General features: G+C 36.5%; 1 protein-coding gene across 2 annotated transcripts in view; it reads right to left on the bottom strand.

Moving 5' to 3' along the window:
• Window positions 1-1867: 1867 nt before the first annotated feature.
• The window catches only part of ZPLD1 (zona pellucida like domain containing 1), a 74145-nt gene continuing 60377 nt past the window's right edge, over window positions 1868-15635 (bottom strand). For both annotated transcript variants that reach the window (XM_072722292.1, XM_025989992.2), the window contains exons 9-12: window positions 10938-11109; window positions 9467-9575; window positions 3068-3097; window positions 1868-2655 (exon numbers count right to left, since the gene is read on the bottom strand). In XM_072722292.1, coding sequence (XP_072578393.1) covers window positions 2480-2655; window positions 3068-3097; window positions 9467-9575; window positions 10938-11109 — 487 coding nt within the window. In that variant the 3' untranslated portion in view covers window positions 1868-2479. The remainder of the gene's footprint in view (window positions 2656-3067; window positions 3098-9466; window positions 9576-10937; window positions 11110-15635) is intronic.

The raw sequence follows: 15635 nt of genomic DNA, 5'->3' as shown, positions 1-15635 counted from the left end.
GCTTCTATTAAGTTCAATACTTCTTAATGCTTGTGAAAGCGGGAAGAGTATGTTGAGACTAGGAAGGAGAAATATCGTTTTTTTAAAAAAACCAGATGACTATTTTAAAGATATTCATTTATAATTATTTTATTAACAATTATCTTTTACACATCATCAGACCTTACCCCTGAAGTGCAAAAAAAAAAAAAAAAAAAAAAAACAGTTTGAGGTATTAAAACTGAAGGAACGTTTGCACATATTTTGTAAGGCTTTCACACTAAAGTAACCCAAATATTCAGTGCAACTAAGTACTACATATAACTGCAGGTTGACGAGAACAAAGCTATATAAAACAAACCTGGTCTGTCTCATTATAGCTCTGATTCTCCCATTTATGATGAAAGGGTGGCAAAGAAATAATGTGAGATGTAAGTGGCTTGCAAAATGATGTGTCCATTACTCAGTTTTCAAAAGTGGTATATAGAATATAAAAGGTCAGCACTGGAACAGCAGGCATCCCCAAAGCACAAAATCAAACTGACCAACTGGTTTTAATGATAATGTTCTATTCACAGGATTTAATCCTCAGATTAATGGCGATTCACTTAAAGTACCTGAAACAGATCTACCAGACTAACACTATCCATGCACATGAAAGGTCACATGGTAGCATGCATGGTCTTTCCTTTTTTTTTTTTTTTTTTCTGTAGGATTTTTCCCCTTAAAGTAGAAAACAAAATTTTAATACAGATAAAAGTTCAGAATGGTCACTTCAAAGTGATTTTGAAGTAACACAGGGAAGAAGAGGTTGGCTTTTTAAGTGTTAGACTTTTTAATATCAAATAAATTATCCAAAGACTTTCCAGATCCCATTTCACTTTGACTGTATCTACACCTTGAAAAAGAGAGGTGAGGCAATCATATGGCTAATTATCATAATAGAAACATTTTCTTCTGATCTGTTCAGGCAAATTGGAGAAAAGGTGTTTTTTGATTTGGTGATTGATTTAATTATTAACTTCAGAGCATAACTACTTCATTTGAAACAAATTTAAAATTGCATAATGATTTGCATATAGTATAGTAAATTAAGTTCTGAATAATGGGTCACAAATATTGAATAGAAATTAGTCTCTACAGTAGTTGTTATAGTTAGCATAGCACTTCTGGTAGCCACACATGCTAGGTTTTGATGTTTGTCACCGAATTCTTCTATTCAGTTGTGTAGAGTGAACAAACAGAAGGTTGATTTTTTTTTTTTATAAGAACATAGGCTGCTTAAACCTTGGCTTTGAAACATTTTTTTTTTTTACAAAACTGATAAAGGATCACATACTTCTTGCAGTTTACTATTATAGGAAAATACTGTTTATTCCATGGCAATCATGACATTTTCAAGAAGACACCTTAGAAAGTAGGGCTCCTCCAGATTCTTTGTTTAGCCAGCATCAGAAATTTGTGGGAAAAGGACATTTTTTCAGAGACTCCAACAATGTTCTGCAAAACGTACTTACCCAGTTTCCTCGTTGTCACGGGGGGAAAAAAAGGAAACTAGGTTCTTAAATTCCCCCATGGGAACACTATACTTATGTGTGGGGACAGTGTCTTCTCCCACAACTATGGTTTGTTTTCTCCTGTAATGGCTCCTGAATGAAGAATGATCTTTGCCTTTGCCTCACTGCTGGAAACACAGCTGCAAAGGCAGCTGAGTTGTTTACCTGGGAGGAGAGTCAACATGTGCTGATGTTCTCACTTGAACCAGGAGAAAACTGATCACATTCATTTCTAACCAAATGAATAATGTTCTAGGGTCACTTAGTATCCTTTAGAGATTAATGACTATTTTCACGGTTTGCTACACAAGTAGATGCTCTAGGTTAAGATACATTTCCCAAGAGTTTGTTGTTTTATTGTTGGTGTTTTGGTTTTTTTTAATGAATGTCATCAGACATGGAAATCAGCCAAAAACACAGGTTATAGAATGAGTAATTAAATCTCAGGTGTCCGAATTGGCCAGTCCAATTAAAACATATCCCCAAGCTGGAATTATCTGGAATAAAACAAAAAAGGAACTTTCATTTTAGGACCACATATACAAATCTAAATGCCATCACATTGGGTTTTAATGCTTAGGGTGAAAATGCAACAAATGTACCTTTTTCTATGCCTACCTTTTATCTCTATAACAACCATTAATCAAAAGAAAATTAAAATAAAATGAAATATGACTGATCCTGTGTGATCTAAGTCCCGAATATTGTTCGCTTCTTCTCATTATACCCACTGGTGCCAAACAAAAAGGGCTGGCCACATACATAGTGACAAGAACAATATCACCACAATTCTTTCGCTATCATTAGGCTAACAAGCTACACTGTGAAACCTATCAAACCTACAAATATCAAATGCTGGCTGGCATTCAATTTGGATGAAACACTGACCAGTCACCCATGCTATGGTCAGTGAATCCTTCTTTCAAGAGGAGGGACCATTACAGTCAATCAAAGACTGGGTTTCTTATGCCATTCAACACCAAATTGGTGGGTGTCTTCCTTTGTAGAAGGGCCAGTGAGCACAGGAGAAGAGAAAAGCTCATGACTCCCAGAATGACCATTCCCGATATCAGTGCACTGGTGACAGCATTCAGCTGGAAAGGAGGTTCATTTGGAGAACCTGCAAGCAATAAAACACAGTAGAAAAATCCAATATCAGATTTATCTCGCCTTATCCCCATTTATACCTGCAAAACATCTGTCATTAGTATCTTGTAAAGTAAGAGCATGAAGTTGATTCATTCTATAATCTATTTGACTATAATTCAATAACCAAAGGATTATGTGATTTAGATATCTTGTATCCCATAGGCAGGCAAAAAAAAAATCATCTATAAAATGCTATAAAAATTGACCAACAGGTCACATATCAATTCAGAAATCCTCAGTGAACTGTTACGTAAAATATAACACATGCATAAAATCAGAACTCATTATATTTAGTTGTTTAGAATTTTGCAACTGATCGTCAAAAAATACTTAAAATTTTTGAAAATCATACTTTTATTTTCAATATATGTTCATTATCTTACCAAGCTGTGAATTGTTGGTTGGAGTCTCGTCTGGGAGAGAAAAGAAAAAGAAAAGTGATATTGTATCTCTAAATATTTACTTATGCTTATTATAATTCTGTGATTACTTTTTACCTACATGTGCCCTCATCTTCATCCACAAGCTCCATGGGGAAGGCAATAATGAAAATCATCCTAAATCATTCTCTTTCTGTTCCACGTGTCTGAGGTTTTATTATCTTTCTATTCCATAAGCCTAACCCTGCCACTGCCCCGGGCATACAAATATAATTGCAAAATATACTATATTATATTCTATCCTGCCAACTTTGCTTTGTCATTATCTCTTTAGTCACGTTAGTGGGGGCAGTAATTGTTAACAGCTATTACATTTTTATAGCCCTATAACCTGCCATTTGTTATTTTGTTTTAGAGAAATATTCATTATTTAGTGCCGCTCTATTTTAAGTGTTGCCAATTTGCCCATCATAATCTGCAAAAACATCATTTTAAGTTCCAAAAAGATAAATTCACACTTAATAACTAAATGAAAGGAAAACATGGCTCCTAATCTTGAATTGTAGGGTTTTTTGCATCTGTTAAGTAAAAGATTAAAGACATCAGTTTTTTACTTGTTCCTGGCAAACATAATAATAGATGCAATGAATGGATTCACCTGGTTTCCCAACCTGTGTTCCTCATTTGGTAGTCATATAGCCATTAACCCCGATCATGCACAATGAGTGGATTTCCTTTTTGTTCTTAAATACAAAGTATATATGTGTCTGTGAAGGTCCGTTATTTGAACCATAAAATGTGTGCAGTTGACTGTTCGATTTTGGAGTCTAAATATCATTACAATTATCATGTGTGTAATGCCATACAGTTTACAAAGTGCTCCTTCATGTTATCACATTTTGTCCTCATAACAGCCATATGGTTTTAATATTATCGCTACCCCCATTTTACAGATGAAGACACTTCCATCTGTCATAGCCTCCATGATAAAGTAAACAGGTTTAAATAAAAGCTCAGCTTCAGAATTCTTTTTCTAAAATAATATAAACTAGCCAAGTATGGAAAATATTTTTAGTTATAAAGATGAATATCTTAAGCTATGAAACCCCAGGATTAGTATTTGAAACAATTGATTGGGAGAACCTGATGTGATATTTATAGGCCATCTGATGCCATGTCTTTTAAGACACATGAGTCTTGGTAGAAATGATGATTCTGCTGTTTGAGCCTGAATTACAATGCCCCAAATTAATAGAGTACTTATTTATAGTATTCTTTAGAATGGTGCAGTGCACCACTATAAGACAAAAAGAACAAAAAAAGCCACACATTTTCATTATAGGACACCCTTAGGAAAACCCTAACCTCCAACCAACACTATTTTGTAAAGACATTTGTTTCTCATGGAAATGGATGGAATGAATGAATTGTGATCAATTCTTCCAAAAGATTTCCAAGATAAGTTGCCTCACTGGAACATGGAGAATATCTAATGCTCTAAAGTTCCTTTTTCAAAGTTATTCTTTGTTTACAAGTCACACTTATTTGTTTTTTTTGGGGGGGGGGTTTAAAGAATAGAAACTCCTCCCTCCTATGTGTCCCAAATTAGGTGAAAGTGCTAGGACTTGGGGCATTTGGGTAGCTCCGTTGGTTAAGCATCTGCTTTTGGCTCAGGTCATGATCTTAGGGTCCTGGGATGGAGCCCCACATCTGACTCCCTGCTCAGCAGGGAGCCTGATTCTCCTTCTCCCTGTCTCATGCTTGTGCGCTTGTGCGCTCTCTCTCTCTCTCTCTCTGTCTCAAATAAATAAATAAATCTTTTAAAAAGGAAGTGCTAGGACTGGATGCCCACACTATTTTCTGCATCCTGAAGTTAATTAAAGAGGTCAGAATATTCCCTTCTCTCCCACATTACCACAAATACTTCTGTAGGAACAATATCTCAGGTATCCCTCTCCAGGCCTGGGCTGTGGGATAAATCTTCACGTGAGACAAACTGTCAAATGAGCTATATCAGCTATAGGTTCTGGGACTATAAAAAAATGAAAGCATCCTACCCTGGCAGATGGCTAAAATCAAAGCAGGTAATATTTGAATATTATTTGGAATTATATTTGATAGTGGATAAAGGTAGAGAGAATCACTTTATGTAGTAGCTGTTTCTGGTGTCCTTCAATTTCCAGTATCTTGCAATTTGGTCTAGTCCCAAAGGAGAGGTAGACACTTTCCAGATCTTTTCCACCACACACTCTGGTTTTTTTCTCTTATACCTACTTGGTCTTACCATATACATATATATTAAAAGAAACCTTCTGGAATTGGAACAGATTGGAATACTAAACTTGATGGGCTGTTCAAAAAACATGCAGCTCGCTGAGGACCCATAGGAAGAAAATAATGGTAGCAATACCATAGCTGTTTGAAAGCCAGAAGCAGCAGATAAATTCTTTTTCTCTGCTTTTCTCTCATATACGTAGTAGAAATGGAAAAAGTAAACATTAGCACAAAGATATATACAGAATAAATATTTTTCCTTTCTTAGCACAAACTCTTTTTAATCTTTAGCTACCTACATATATGGTAAAATGGACTATATATGTCAAATTCAGAACTCCTGAACTTTTTTTTAGAGAGGGAGGGCTGAGGGAGAGAGAGGTTTTTTAAAAAGATGTATTTATTTTATTTGAGAGAGAGAAAGCAGGGTGGGAGGGGCAGAAGGAGATGGAGCGAATCATCAAGCGAATCATCAAGCGAATCATCAAGGCCCATCTCCCCTATGGGCCAACATAGGGCTTGATCCTAGGACCCTAAGATCATGACCTGAGCCAAAGTCAAGTGTCAGAAGCTCAGCCAACTGAGCCACCCAGGCGCCCGAGAGAGAGAGAGAGAGAGAGAGAGAGAGAGAGAGAGAGAGAGTTAAGCAGGTGCCACACCCAGCAGAGAGCTGACCGGGGGCTCAATCTCACAACCCTGAGATCATGACCAGAGCTGAAATCAAGAGTCGGAAGCACAACAGACTGAGCCACCCAGCCACCCTGAGAAGTTCCAAACTTTATCCCTTCCACTGTGTGTTACATTTGTCGAGTCTCTCTACTTTTGAATGTTAAGATCCTTGAGAGCAGAGACCATTCTTTAGTGTGTTTGCAGTTCCTAGCAGAGTGTCTGTCCCATGTGGAGATTCCAATGAATTTATTAACTCCCCATAAAACTCAATGACATGGGTTGACTAGCTTGGCTTGGACTTCTCCATTGGAATTTACATAATAAAACAATTAGGTACTATTGTTTCCCAGTATTTGCAATTGTGAATTTTCAGAACTCTACCCCATGATAAGCATTCCCTTAGTGAATAGTTAACAGCATGTGGGGCATAAAATAAGAACACTTCAGGAGGGATGCTTGGGTGGCTCAGTTAAGCACCTGCCTTTGGCTCAGGTCATGATCCCAGGGTCCTGAGTTTAAGTCCTGCTCAGCAGAGACTGTTCTCTCTTTGCCTGTTACTCCCCCATGCTCTCTCCCTCTTTCTTTCTCTGACAAATAAATAAAAGCTTACAAAAAAGAATACTTCAGGAATTTTGAGGATTTTAAACTTTGAAGATATGAATATTTTGTTAAATCAACCAACAAAAGGATTTACAATGTTGGGTAAAAATAACCAGAATGTCCTTGATTTCATTAAAACAAAAGTACTGAGCTTTAACAACTTGTTAAACTTGACCTAAGTCAGATGTCCAGGGGAAAGGAGTGGTTCAATGAGTAAACAGAGCAAAACTCCCAAGTACCAGAGAGCTTTGGAGAGAGCAAATCAAGCCTGAAATTGGACTTGTCTATATAAAATCGGCCATAGGATCTGAAGAGATAAATTCTAGCTGACTTAAGATAAAAATAAAGTGAAACTTAGAAAAAAAAGGTAGCCCTGATCATTAAGCCAGACAATACGTTTACATAGAATTTTCCTGTGGATGGATATAGCTTGATTTCTGAGTTCTGTATTTATGTAGAATTGAATAATTTTTAAATTATGATACTGTAGTATCATAATGTAAACACTGTTATATATGGCCTTCCACACAGTGGGGTCACCATGATTGCCCCAAAATGAGCACCTTCCTATGGCTATTTATCAAAATTATAAAAAATAAGTCTGCAGAGAGAAAGAGAGGAATCAAGAGCATCTGGAAGGTTTGAACATGATTCTTTGGGGGCTTTGATGATGAGGAGACGGAGGTAACCAAGACAATACTACTGTGTTGGAAAATGAATGTTAGGGTGCCTGGGTGGCTCAGCCAATTAAGCATCTGCCTTTGGCTCAGGTCATGATCCCAGAGTCCTGATATCAAGTCCTACATCAGGCTCCCTGCTCAGTAGTGAGCCTACTTCTCCCTCTGCCCTCCCCCCTGCTCATGATCCCTCTCTCTCTCTCTTTCAAATAAATAAATAAATAAATAAATAAATAAGTAAGTAAGTAAATAAGTAAATAAATAAATAAATAAAAATAAAAGGAAAATGAATGTTATCCTTGAGGTGAAAATAGGTTGAAAATGGAAAGGAAGAAATTCAGGCATGACATCAGGGGCACTATGATCAGGGCATTAGCTCCTTAAGGTTTTAGCACAGATATTTTGGGCAACTGAATATGGTGTAGGTGAACCCTACAAACCTGCATGGCTGGTTAGCTATGGTAGTATTAGAAACTTCTAGTTGGTAATCTTTACTGGGATTTGAGGGTCTTAGAAATGTTGGTCTTTATAAAAAATTTATCTTACACTAACAAATTAATCAAAATGTATAATATTTAAATTTGATTTGACCCAGGTAAGAAAGAAGCAAGGAGGCTAATGAGGAAAAGCCATCTACTCAACAAGGGCAGAGAGATGTCACTTTCAAGGTTTTTTTTTTTTTTTTTTCTTATACAAAACTGATTCTAGATATGTTCTACAGAAATAAAAATATTTTTTATTGTGCCTACCCAAAAGCATTCCTAATTATTGGTAACAAGAGTTTCCATACAGTGTAATTCTATGAGCTATTTCTGACAGCCGGACAGAGATAAGAATTGGGCCTTTCACAAACCACAAACCAGTCATTTTCAAACCACTCAAAACACATACCAAACCTCAGGGAGTGCAGACTAAGTCTGAGATTTCATATTTAATAAATTTCTGCATTATTTTTAAAAACACACTGGCTTGTTTTTAAATAATGCTGTCTACACAAACACAGAGGAGTGAATAATTCAAGCAATTGTCTTAACTTTTTAGGCCCAAACCACATTTTGCTTAATTATCTATTTCAGGCAAAACTTTCTTTTCACCGTGGAACAGGAGTTATGGGAGGAAAATGACGATAACTTATTCAAAACATAATAGCCTTATGGCTCATATAAAATTGAGGAAAAAAAACTGTTACAATATAATCCAGATCATAATTCTGCCTTTTTTAAGACAAAATTTAGAGCTATAAAGTTAGAATCTTAAAGCCAACTTCTTCAGACCCCTCATGTTAGAAATAAAGAAATATTTGCCCAGAGAAGTGACATAAAATCCTAAGTCACATAGTTTGTTTAGATAAAAGCTGGAGCTAGAACCAGTTTTTCTGACTTAAGTTTGTGTTATTTACATTGCACATCTGTTTTATCCAATTGATTCTGAATGTCTCTGGGTTCACACTGATACAAAGCAATTTTCCTTTGGAGAGTGTGTGCATAAATGCATACGCACACTTTTATTATTTCATATTTGTGTACCTGAGAATATATGTGTATCAACTGTGTCTATTAGATTCAGACTGTGATTGAGTGCGTTGGAAGGGGTGTGTAATATTCAGGATCCTGGGAAGAAACAAATTACTCACATGGGTACTTAAACTTTTTTAGAAAAGCTTAATAGGACTATTTATAAAGATATAGGGAATTCACACGAAAAAGTCAAGTTCCCTGGGCTATGGGCCAAGGGGGGAGTTTCCAGTTCTGTGGGGGAAGTTGTCTGGGAGAAGTTGTGTAGACTTCACGTCCATCCCCTGATGGAGCCACCCTACTGGCCATACCCAAGCAAACACTGGATGCAAAGCAGTGGACGGGTGCAGTTCACATGGGCCCATCTTCTGGGGCTGAGAGCAGCTCGGGCAAGGGGAGAGTGACACACGTCCAGCAGGTATATCTGTGTGTGTGCATGCGTAGCGCGTGCATGCGTGAAAAGGGAAATATTGTAAAGACAATATTGCCCTTTGTGTGAAAGTTGAGTAAACAGGAAACTACTGTGAAATTAAAGTTGCTTAGCAGTTTATCTTGTTTCACAGTTAATTAGTGCTGTTTAGAAACCACTTTGAGTCCTCCTTAGAAGCCAAGTAATAAGCCATTTTGGAAGAATCTATTACTACACACAAAAGGAGGAATGTTCCTACCACTCCGAGTAATGATGGGACCAGCAGAGAGGACGGCGTTTCCAGACGTGCTCGGGGGGCTCCAAGTGGTCCTCCTCCCCGCATCCCTCCTTTCTCTGTGGCCGCAAATCTGAGGTGTTAATGAAAACAAATGAGATTCCACACCGGCACAAAATTGGTTCTTTATGGCCATTTGGAAAGCAGATTCTTTTGGAAGAGATACCACATGTTTAATTTTATCCATTTACTTCTGTGCATTTATTTAATTACTTTGCATATAACTGCTACAGCGTTTCTTATCCTGGCTTGGGCCACATTTCTTCTTTCTTCCCGTTATAATTGTGCTTTGCCTCATTAATTTACATAGCTCAGTGGTTCTCCTGAAAAAGAGCTGTGTTTATCAAACTTTCCTACTTTTATTTCTCTCAAGCCTTTAATAAATTTTTTCCAGAAGTGTCGGTCAGCACAGAGTCAAGGTAATGTGGACTCACCATTTAACCCCATCAGACATAGCTGGTTAGGACCAAGCCATCACTTGTTGAGAAGAAATGCATGAATTTGCACATAAATAAAAACTTATTAAAACTATTTTAAATAAAAAATGTGGCTTCATTTTTTTCCTCAGGCTAATATGGATGTGACCTTAGAGGCCTGTCGGAAATATATATATATATATTATATATATATATTTATATAAATAATAATAAATAATAAATATATATTATATATTTTATATATTATATATTTTATATAATATAATATAATATTTTATATATGGTAAGTATATATTATATATATTTTTTTACCATTAAATGGATCAACATTTTAATGATGGCTGTATGCAGTTCAGATCCACACCTTTTCTAACCTGTAATCCAAGGGATTCCTGAGCCATCAGTCCCAAATCTACCTTTCTAGTGCCAGCCCTTCCCCCTCCATAGGTTTTCCACTCATCCTCTAACTCTAATCCATCACCTTACTGAAAGCTTAGCAGTTCCCTGGTTACTCTGTCTTATGTGTCTGTGAATTTGGTCAACCTATGACATGGAGTGTCTCTCACACTCTTGATTTTATCGCTTCAGGGTTTCTCCACCTTCGAAATCACACCCCGGGTTTCACGTCTTCCTCTTCCATCAAACCTCCCAATCTCTGGCTCTCTCACAATGGTGAATACTGCCTCTTACCACAACCCATATATTTCTGCCTTTGCCCCATAACATTTTTGTCTTATTTTCTTCCATGACTATGTCATGGTCCTCAAACACAAGCTAAATGAGTTCAGAATTTATGCACACGTGTCTGTATTCCCAGTATTATGCTTGGCACAAAGTAGGCATTCAGTAGATCTTTACTGGATGAATAAATAAACTCTACTTAAAATCATCTGACCTGACACACATGCACTTTTGGTACAGAAATTAGTTCCTAACACTTGACAACCTTTCACCTTAGATCAATTTGACAATTTAGAATAAAGTTGCTAAAAACATACAGGCATAAGGAAGGGGCAGTCATCAGCTCTGCAGAGCTTGGTAACACAGTGCAGGAAGACGGTGGACATTTTCTGATTCTTGTGTTTCACAAATCGGAACACTTCAAAGGAAAACCGGCCCTGCTGGCTTCTGCCATTTTCAATGACGGTGGTCTGAGGATCTTTGTCACAGCTACATTTTAGGGAATGTGAAAACAGGACGTTACTGGAAATTACCAGCCCAATGGAAATGGTAAACTAATTTCTGCAGCATTAAGAGCTAACAAAATCATGCCGTGTTACAGATATTTAATAAGAGCATAAGCTAACTCAACAAATATGACGAGTGACCTAGATCATAAAATTTAAGGATTATAATCCTTATATATATTATAATATATATTATAATCCTGATTATAATAGCACCATCAAATTTTAGAGGGATTATATTTTCATAAGGTTCAAAAATCCAAACAGTATAAAATATATGTAGTGAAAAATCTCCCCCCCATCGTTGCCCTTGTCCACATCATTCTGCATCCACATTCAAATCTGCCAGAGGTGACCTCACTTGCTGTTGCATCCTCCCAGGGTATATACATACGTATAGAAGCTGAAGCAATGAATTCCTATTGTTTATTCCTTCTTAAAAAAAAAGACACTATCTACATTATTTTGTACCATACCTTTTTTAAAAATTTAGCAAGGGATTTTGGGGATCTTTCCCTATGAATATTTATCAAGACACCTCATTCTTTTTGCACACTGTATAGTATTCCATCACGCACATGTGTCAGTGTTTACATTATCAGGTCCCTATTTATGTGCCTTTGCATTATTTTGAATCTTTTGCTTTCTTACAAAGTAATAGTGAATAGCCTTATACATTATTTTGAATATACGCAAAATTATCTGTACAATACATCTGTAGGATTGTTTAACAGACTTTGCTACATTGCCCTCTGTAAATCACATTGCAGTTTGTACTCCCCCAGTAAAGTATGAAAAAAAAAAAAAACCCTCATTTCCTCCAGAGCTACATTAACAAAGTGTATGGAAGTTTTTCTGAATTGTTTACTATCGGGTAGGAAAAATAAACTGTCACCATATAATTTTAAATTTGCATTTAAGTCTGTGGAAATGACTATGTGCATCTTTTCGTATACATTAGAGCCATCTGTATTTCTTTATCGGAAAATTGTTTTTGTCCTTTGCCCAAATTTCTATTTTGTTGTTGCTTTTTCTTTCTGATTTCTGCAAGTTCTTTATGTGTTAGGAACACTAGTTCTTGTTTGTTACATAAGCTGCAAATTGTTTGACTTTGTTGCTTAGCTTTGGACATTTCTTGAGTGCGGGTGTGTGTGTGTGTCTGTGTTCATACATACACAAGAGCTTTATTTTTATGTTAAATTTTCAATATTTTATTGTATGGCTTTTAGCAAGTCATGTCTTGTTTCATTGTGCTTTACTTTATTGTGCTTGCAGAGATTGTGGTTTTTACAGATTGAAGGTTGGTGGCAACTCTGCCTTGAGCAAGTCTACTGGTGCCATTTTTGCAGCAAAACAGCATTTGCTTACTTCCTATCTCTGTGTCACATTTTGGTAATTCTCACAATATTTCAAACTTTTTCATTGTTATTATATTTGTTATGGTGATCTAAGGTCAGTGATCTTTCATGTTACTATTGTAATTTGGGCTCCCCCCACCCCCACCAAACTCTGCCCCTAAAAGACAGTGAATTTAACCAGCAAATGTGTTCTGACTGTTGCACGGACCAGATGTTTCCCCATCTCTCTCCCTCTCCTCAGGCCTCCCTATTCCCTGAGATGCAATAATATTGAAATTAGGCTGCTTAATAGCCCTACAATGGCCTCTAATTGTTCAAGTGAAAAGAAAGGTCACGCATTTCTCATTTTAAATCAAAAGTTAGAAATGATTAAGCTTAGTGAGGAAGGCATGTTGAAAGCTGAGATGGGCTGAAAGCTAGGTCTCCTGGACTAAACAGTGAGCCGGGTTGTGAAAACAAAGGAAAAGTTCTTGAAGGAAATGACAAGTGCTATTCCAGCGAACGCAGGAATGATAAGAAAGTGGAACACACTTAGTACTGATATGAAGAAAGTTCCAGGGGTCTGGAGAGAAGATCAAACCAGCCACAACAGTCCCTTAAGCCAAAAACTAATCCAGAACAAGGCCCTAAGTCTCTTCAACTCTAGGAAGGCTGAGGATGGTGAGGAAGCTGCAGAAGAAAAGTTTGAAACTCGCAGAGGTTGGTCATACATATCCATACATGGATATCTACTGTCCAGCACTATTTTTAAAATCTCTGTTTATCCTACTGATTTGTGATGTCACAGTCTATCACATTGTAAATTCTTACCATGTGTTTTGGAACTATTTCTTATCTCACTAATCTAATTTTGTCTATGTGGCTAATCTCGCATGATGTCACATTCCTTTAATAATTTTAGAACTATTATTAGGTATAATATTGGGTAGGGCCATTTCCACGTTTGGGGGTATTTTGTGGATTTGTTCATCCCTTTTCCTGATTAGGTTAGCTTGGGATTTTTTGTTTTTTCAAAGAACTTACTTTTTTCTTTACTTACTGCAAAATTTTGGTTTATATTTCCAATTCAGATCCAAGTGTTATTTAAGTGTTTAAAACTGCCAAGTCATAGTGACTTTCTGTTTCCATATTGTTAAGTATTGTCAACTATTAATATATAGCTCATTGACTATGTCATTCAGATCTTTTATACCCTTACTTAATTGTTGGCCACCAGAGCTGAGTTTCCTGAGAGAAGGGAATTAAAGTCTCTCATTTTTATTATATTTCTGATTATGTCTTTTTTTATAGTTCTCCTCATTTCCATTTGACAAAACCTTTGATTTCATCCAGGGCATCCTTTATGTCTGTATTGGATTCCCTTGGCCTACCTTCTTTTTCTATTTTTCCTACTCTAATCCTTTTTATCTTTTCCTTTATATTTGTTTCTTTTTATTTGCATTGCCTAGTTTTATTTGCTCTGTCCCATACTGTGCTTTCTGCTGTGTCTATTCCCCCTGGAACACCTAATTATGTCTTCCTTCTGTCTTATAGAAATTTTTCTGTAGCACATTGTTTTCTAGTTCCATCCATTTCCCTTTACTCATTTTTATAGCCTTCTCTTTTATTGTCCTATCCTTTCTTACCTGAATTCTTATAATTCTATCACCATCACTATGATTTTTTTTAAAGTTTGTTTGTTTGTTTACTTTTTTTTTTTTTTTGAGAGAGAGAGAGAGAGAGAGTGCACAAGTAGGGGAAGGGACAGAGGGAGAGGTAGAAAATCTCAAGCAGACTCCCCACTGGGTGTGGGGACAGATGCGGGGCTCCATCCCACAACCCTGAGATCATGACCTGAGCCCAAATCAAGAGTTGGACACTTAATTGACTGAACCACCCAGGCACCACCCACCATCACTATGTTTTTTTAAGAAAACTTCATTTATACATTAGAATTTTCTAATAAAATTTCATCTTTTCAAAGTGTTATATAAATGGAATCATGCAATATGTAACCTTTGGGGATTTGATTTTTTTCTACTCAGTGTAATTATCTGGAGATGCATCTATGTTATAGAAATCAATAATCCATTAATTTTTATTTAGGAGTAGTATTTCATGCTATAGATATACTGCAGTTAGTTTAATTACTTATCTATTAAAGAATATCCATTTTTTTCCAGTTTTTGGCTATTGCAAATAGCTAAAAGTTGGCTATTGCAAATAAAGTTGTCATTAATATTTATGTATACATTTTTTGTGTGAGTCCCTTATATAAGCCTCCTTATCACTGAGAAAAATGTCCAGGAATGCAATTGCTAGACTGTAGGGTAATTGCATATTTAGTTTTCTTGATTATTGTATTTTTAAGTACTAAATTTCTCATTTTTTTCTTCCTATGTCTTCCTTTTCCATTCAGAGACTTCCCATTTCATTGTCAAGGCTTCCTATTTTTCCATTTATTAAAAGCACGTTTGCTATTGCCTGTTAAAACTTTCAATAATGACTGCTTTAAAATCTTTTTTTTTTTAGATAATTCTAAACTCTGTCACACTTATTTTTGTCCTTTTCCTAATCATCTTGAGATCTTCCTGATTGTTGTTATGACAGGTGATTTTTACTGAACCTAGGACATCTGGACAATTATCTTATGAGACTCAGAATCTTACATAAACCTTATATTTTAGCTGACTTCCTTTGCCAATACTTCATCATGGAAGGAGAGATGCTATGTCATTACTGCCAAATAGGACTAGAATACCAGAATCTTTCTTGGCGTTTCTGGACCCAAGGATTGGGAATCTTGTTGATGGTAGGGTGAGAGTTTCTACTCCCCATTAGGCATCTACTAATATCTGGCTGATTAGCCAAGGTAGGAGTGGCCTTCAGCAACGCCCCAAGGACTATGGCCTTGTTTCTGTGGGGCAGTAAGAATAGTCCTGACTCTCCACTGGGACTTCTTTGACATGAGACTAAAGTAAGGGTATTTCATTATTGCCTTGTGAGAATAGAAGTACAGAATCCCTACTCAGCTTCTCTGAAATTATCCTATAGGGGAGATTGGGATGCCTTGTTAAGGCCAGACAACTGTGGAAATTTGGCTCTCCACTCAGCCTTTGCTGGCCGGGTTGGAGATGAAACCACAGTCCATTTTGTGGTGTTAGACTAAGAG

The sequence above is a fragment of the Vulpes vulpes genome, chromosome 1 (genome assembly GCF_048418805.1).
Source record: "Vulpes vulpes isolate BD-2025 chromosome 1, VulVul3, whole genome shotgun sequence".
Taxonomy (NCBI): domain Eukaryota; kingdom Metazoa; phylum Chordata; class Mammalia; order Carnivora; family Canidae; genus Vulpes; species Vulpes vulpes.
The sequence above is the reverse complement of the archived record's forward strand: the minus strand, read 5'-3'. Positions and strand labels throughout refer to the sequence as shown.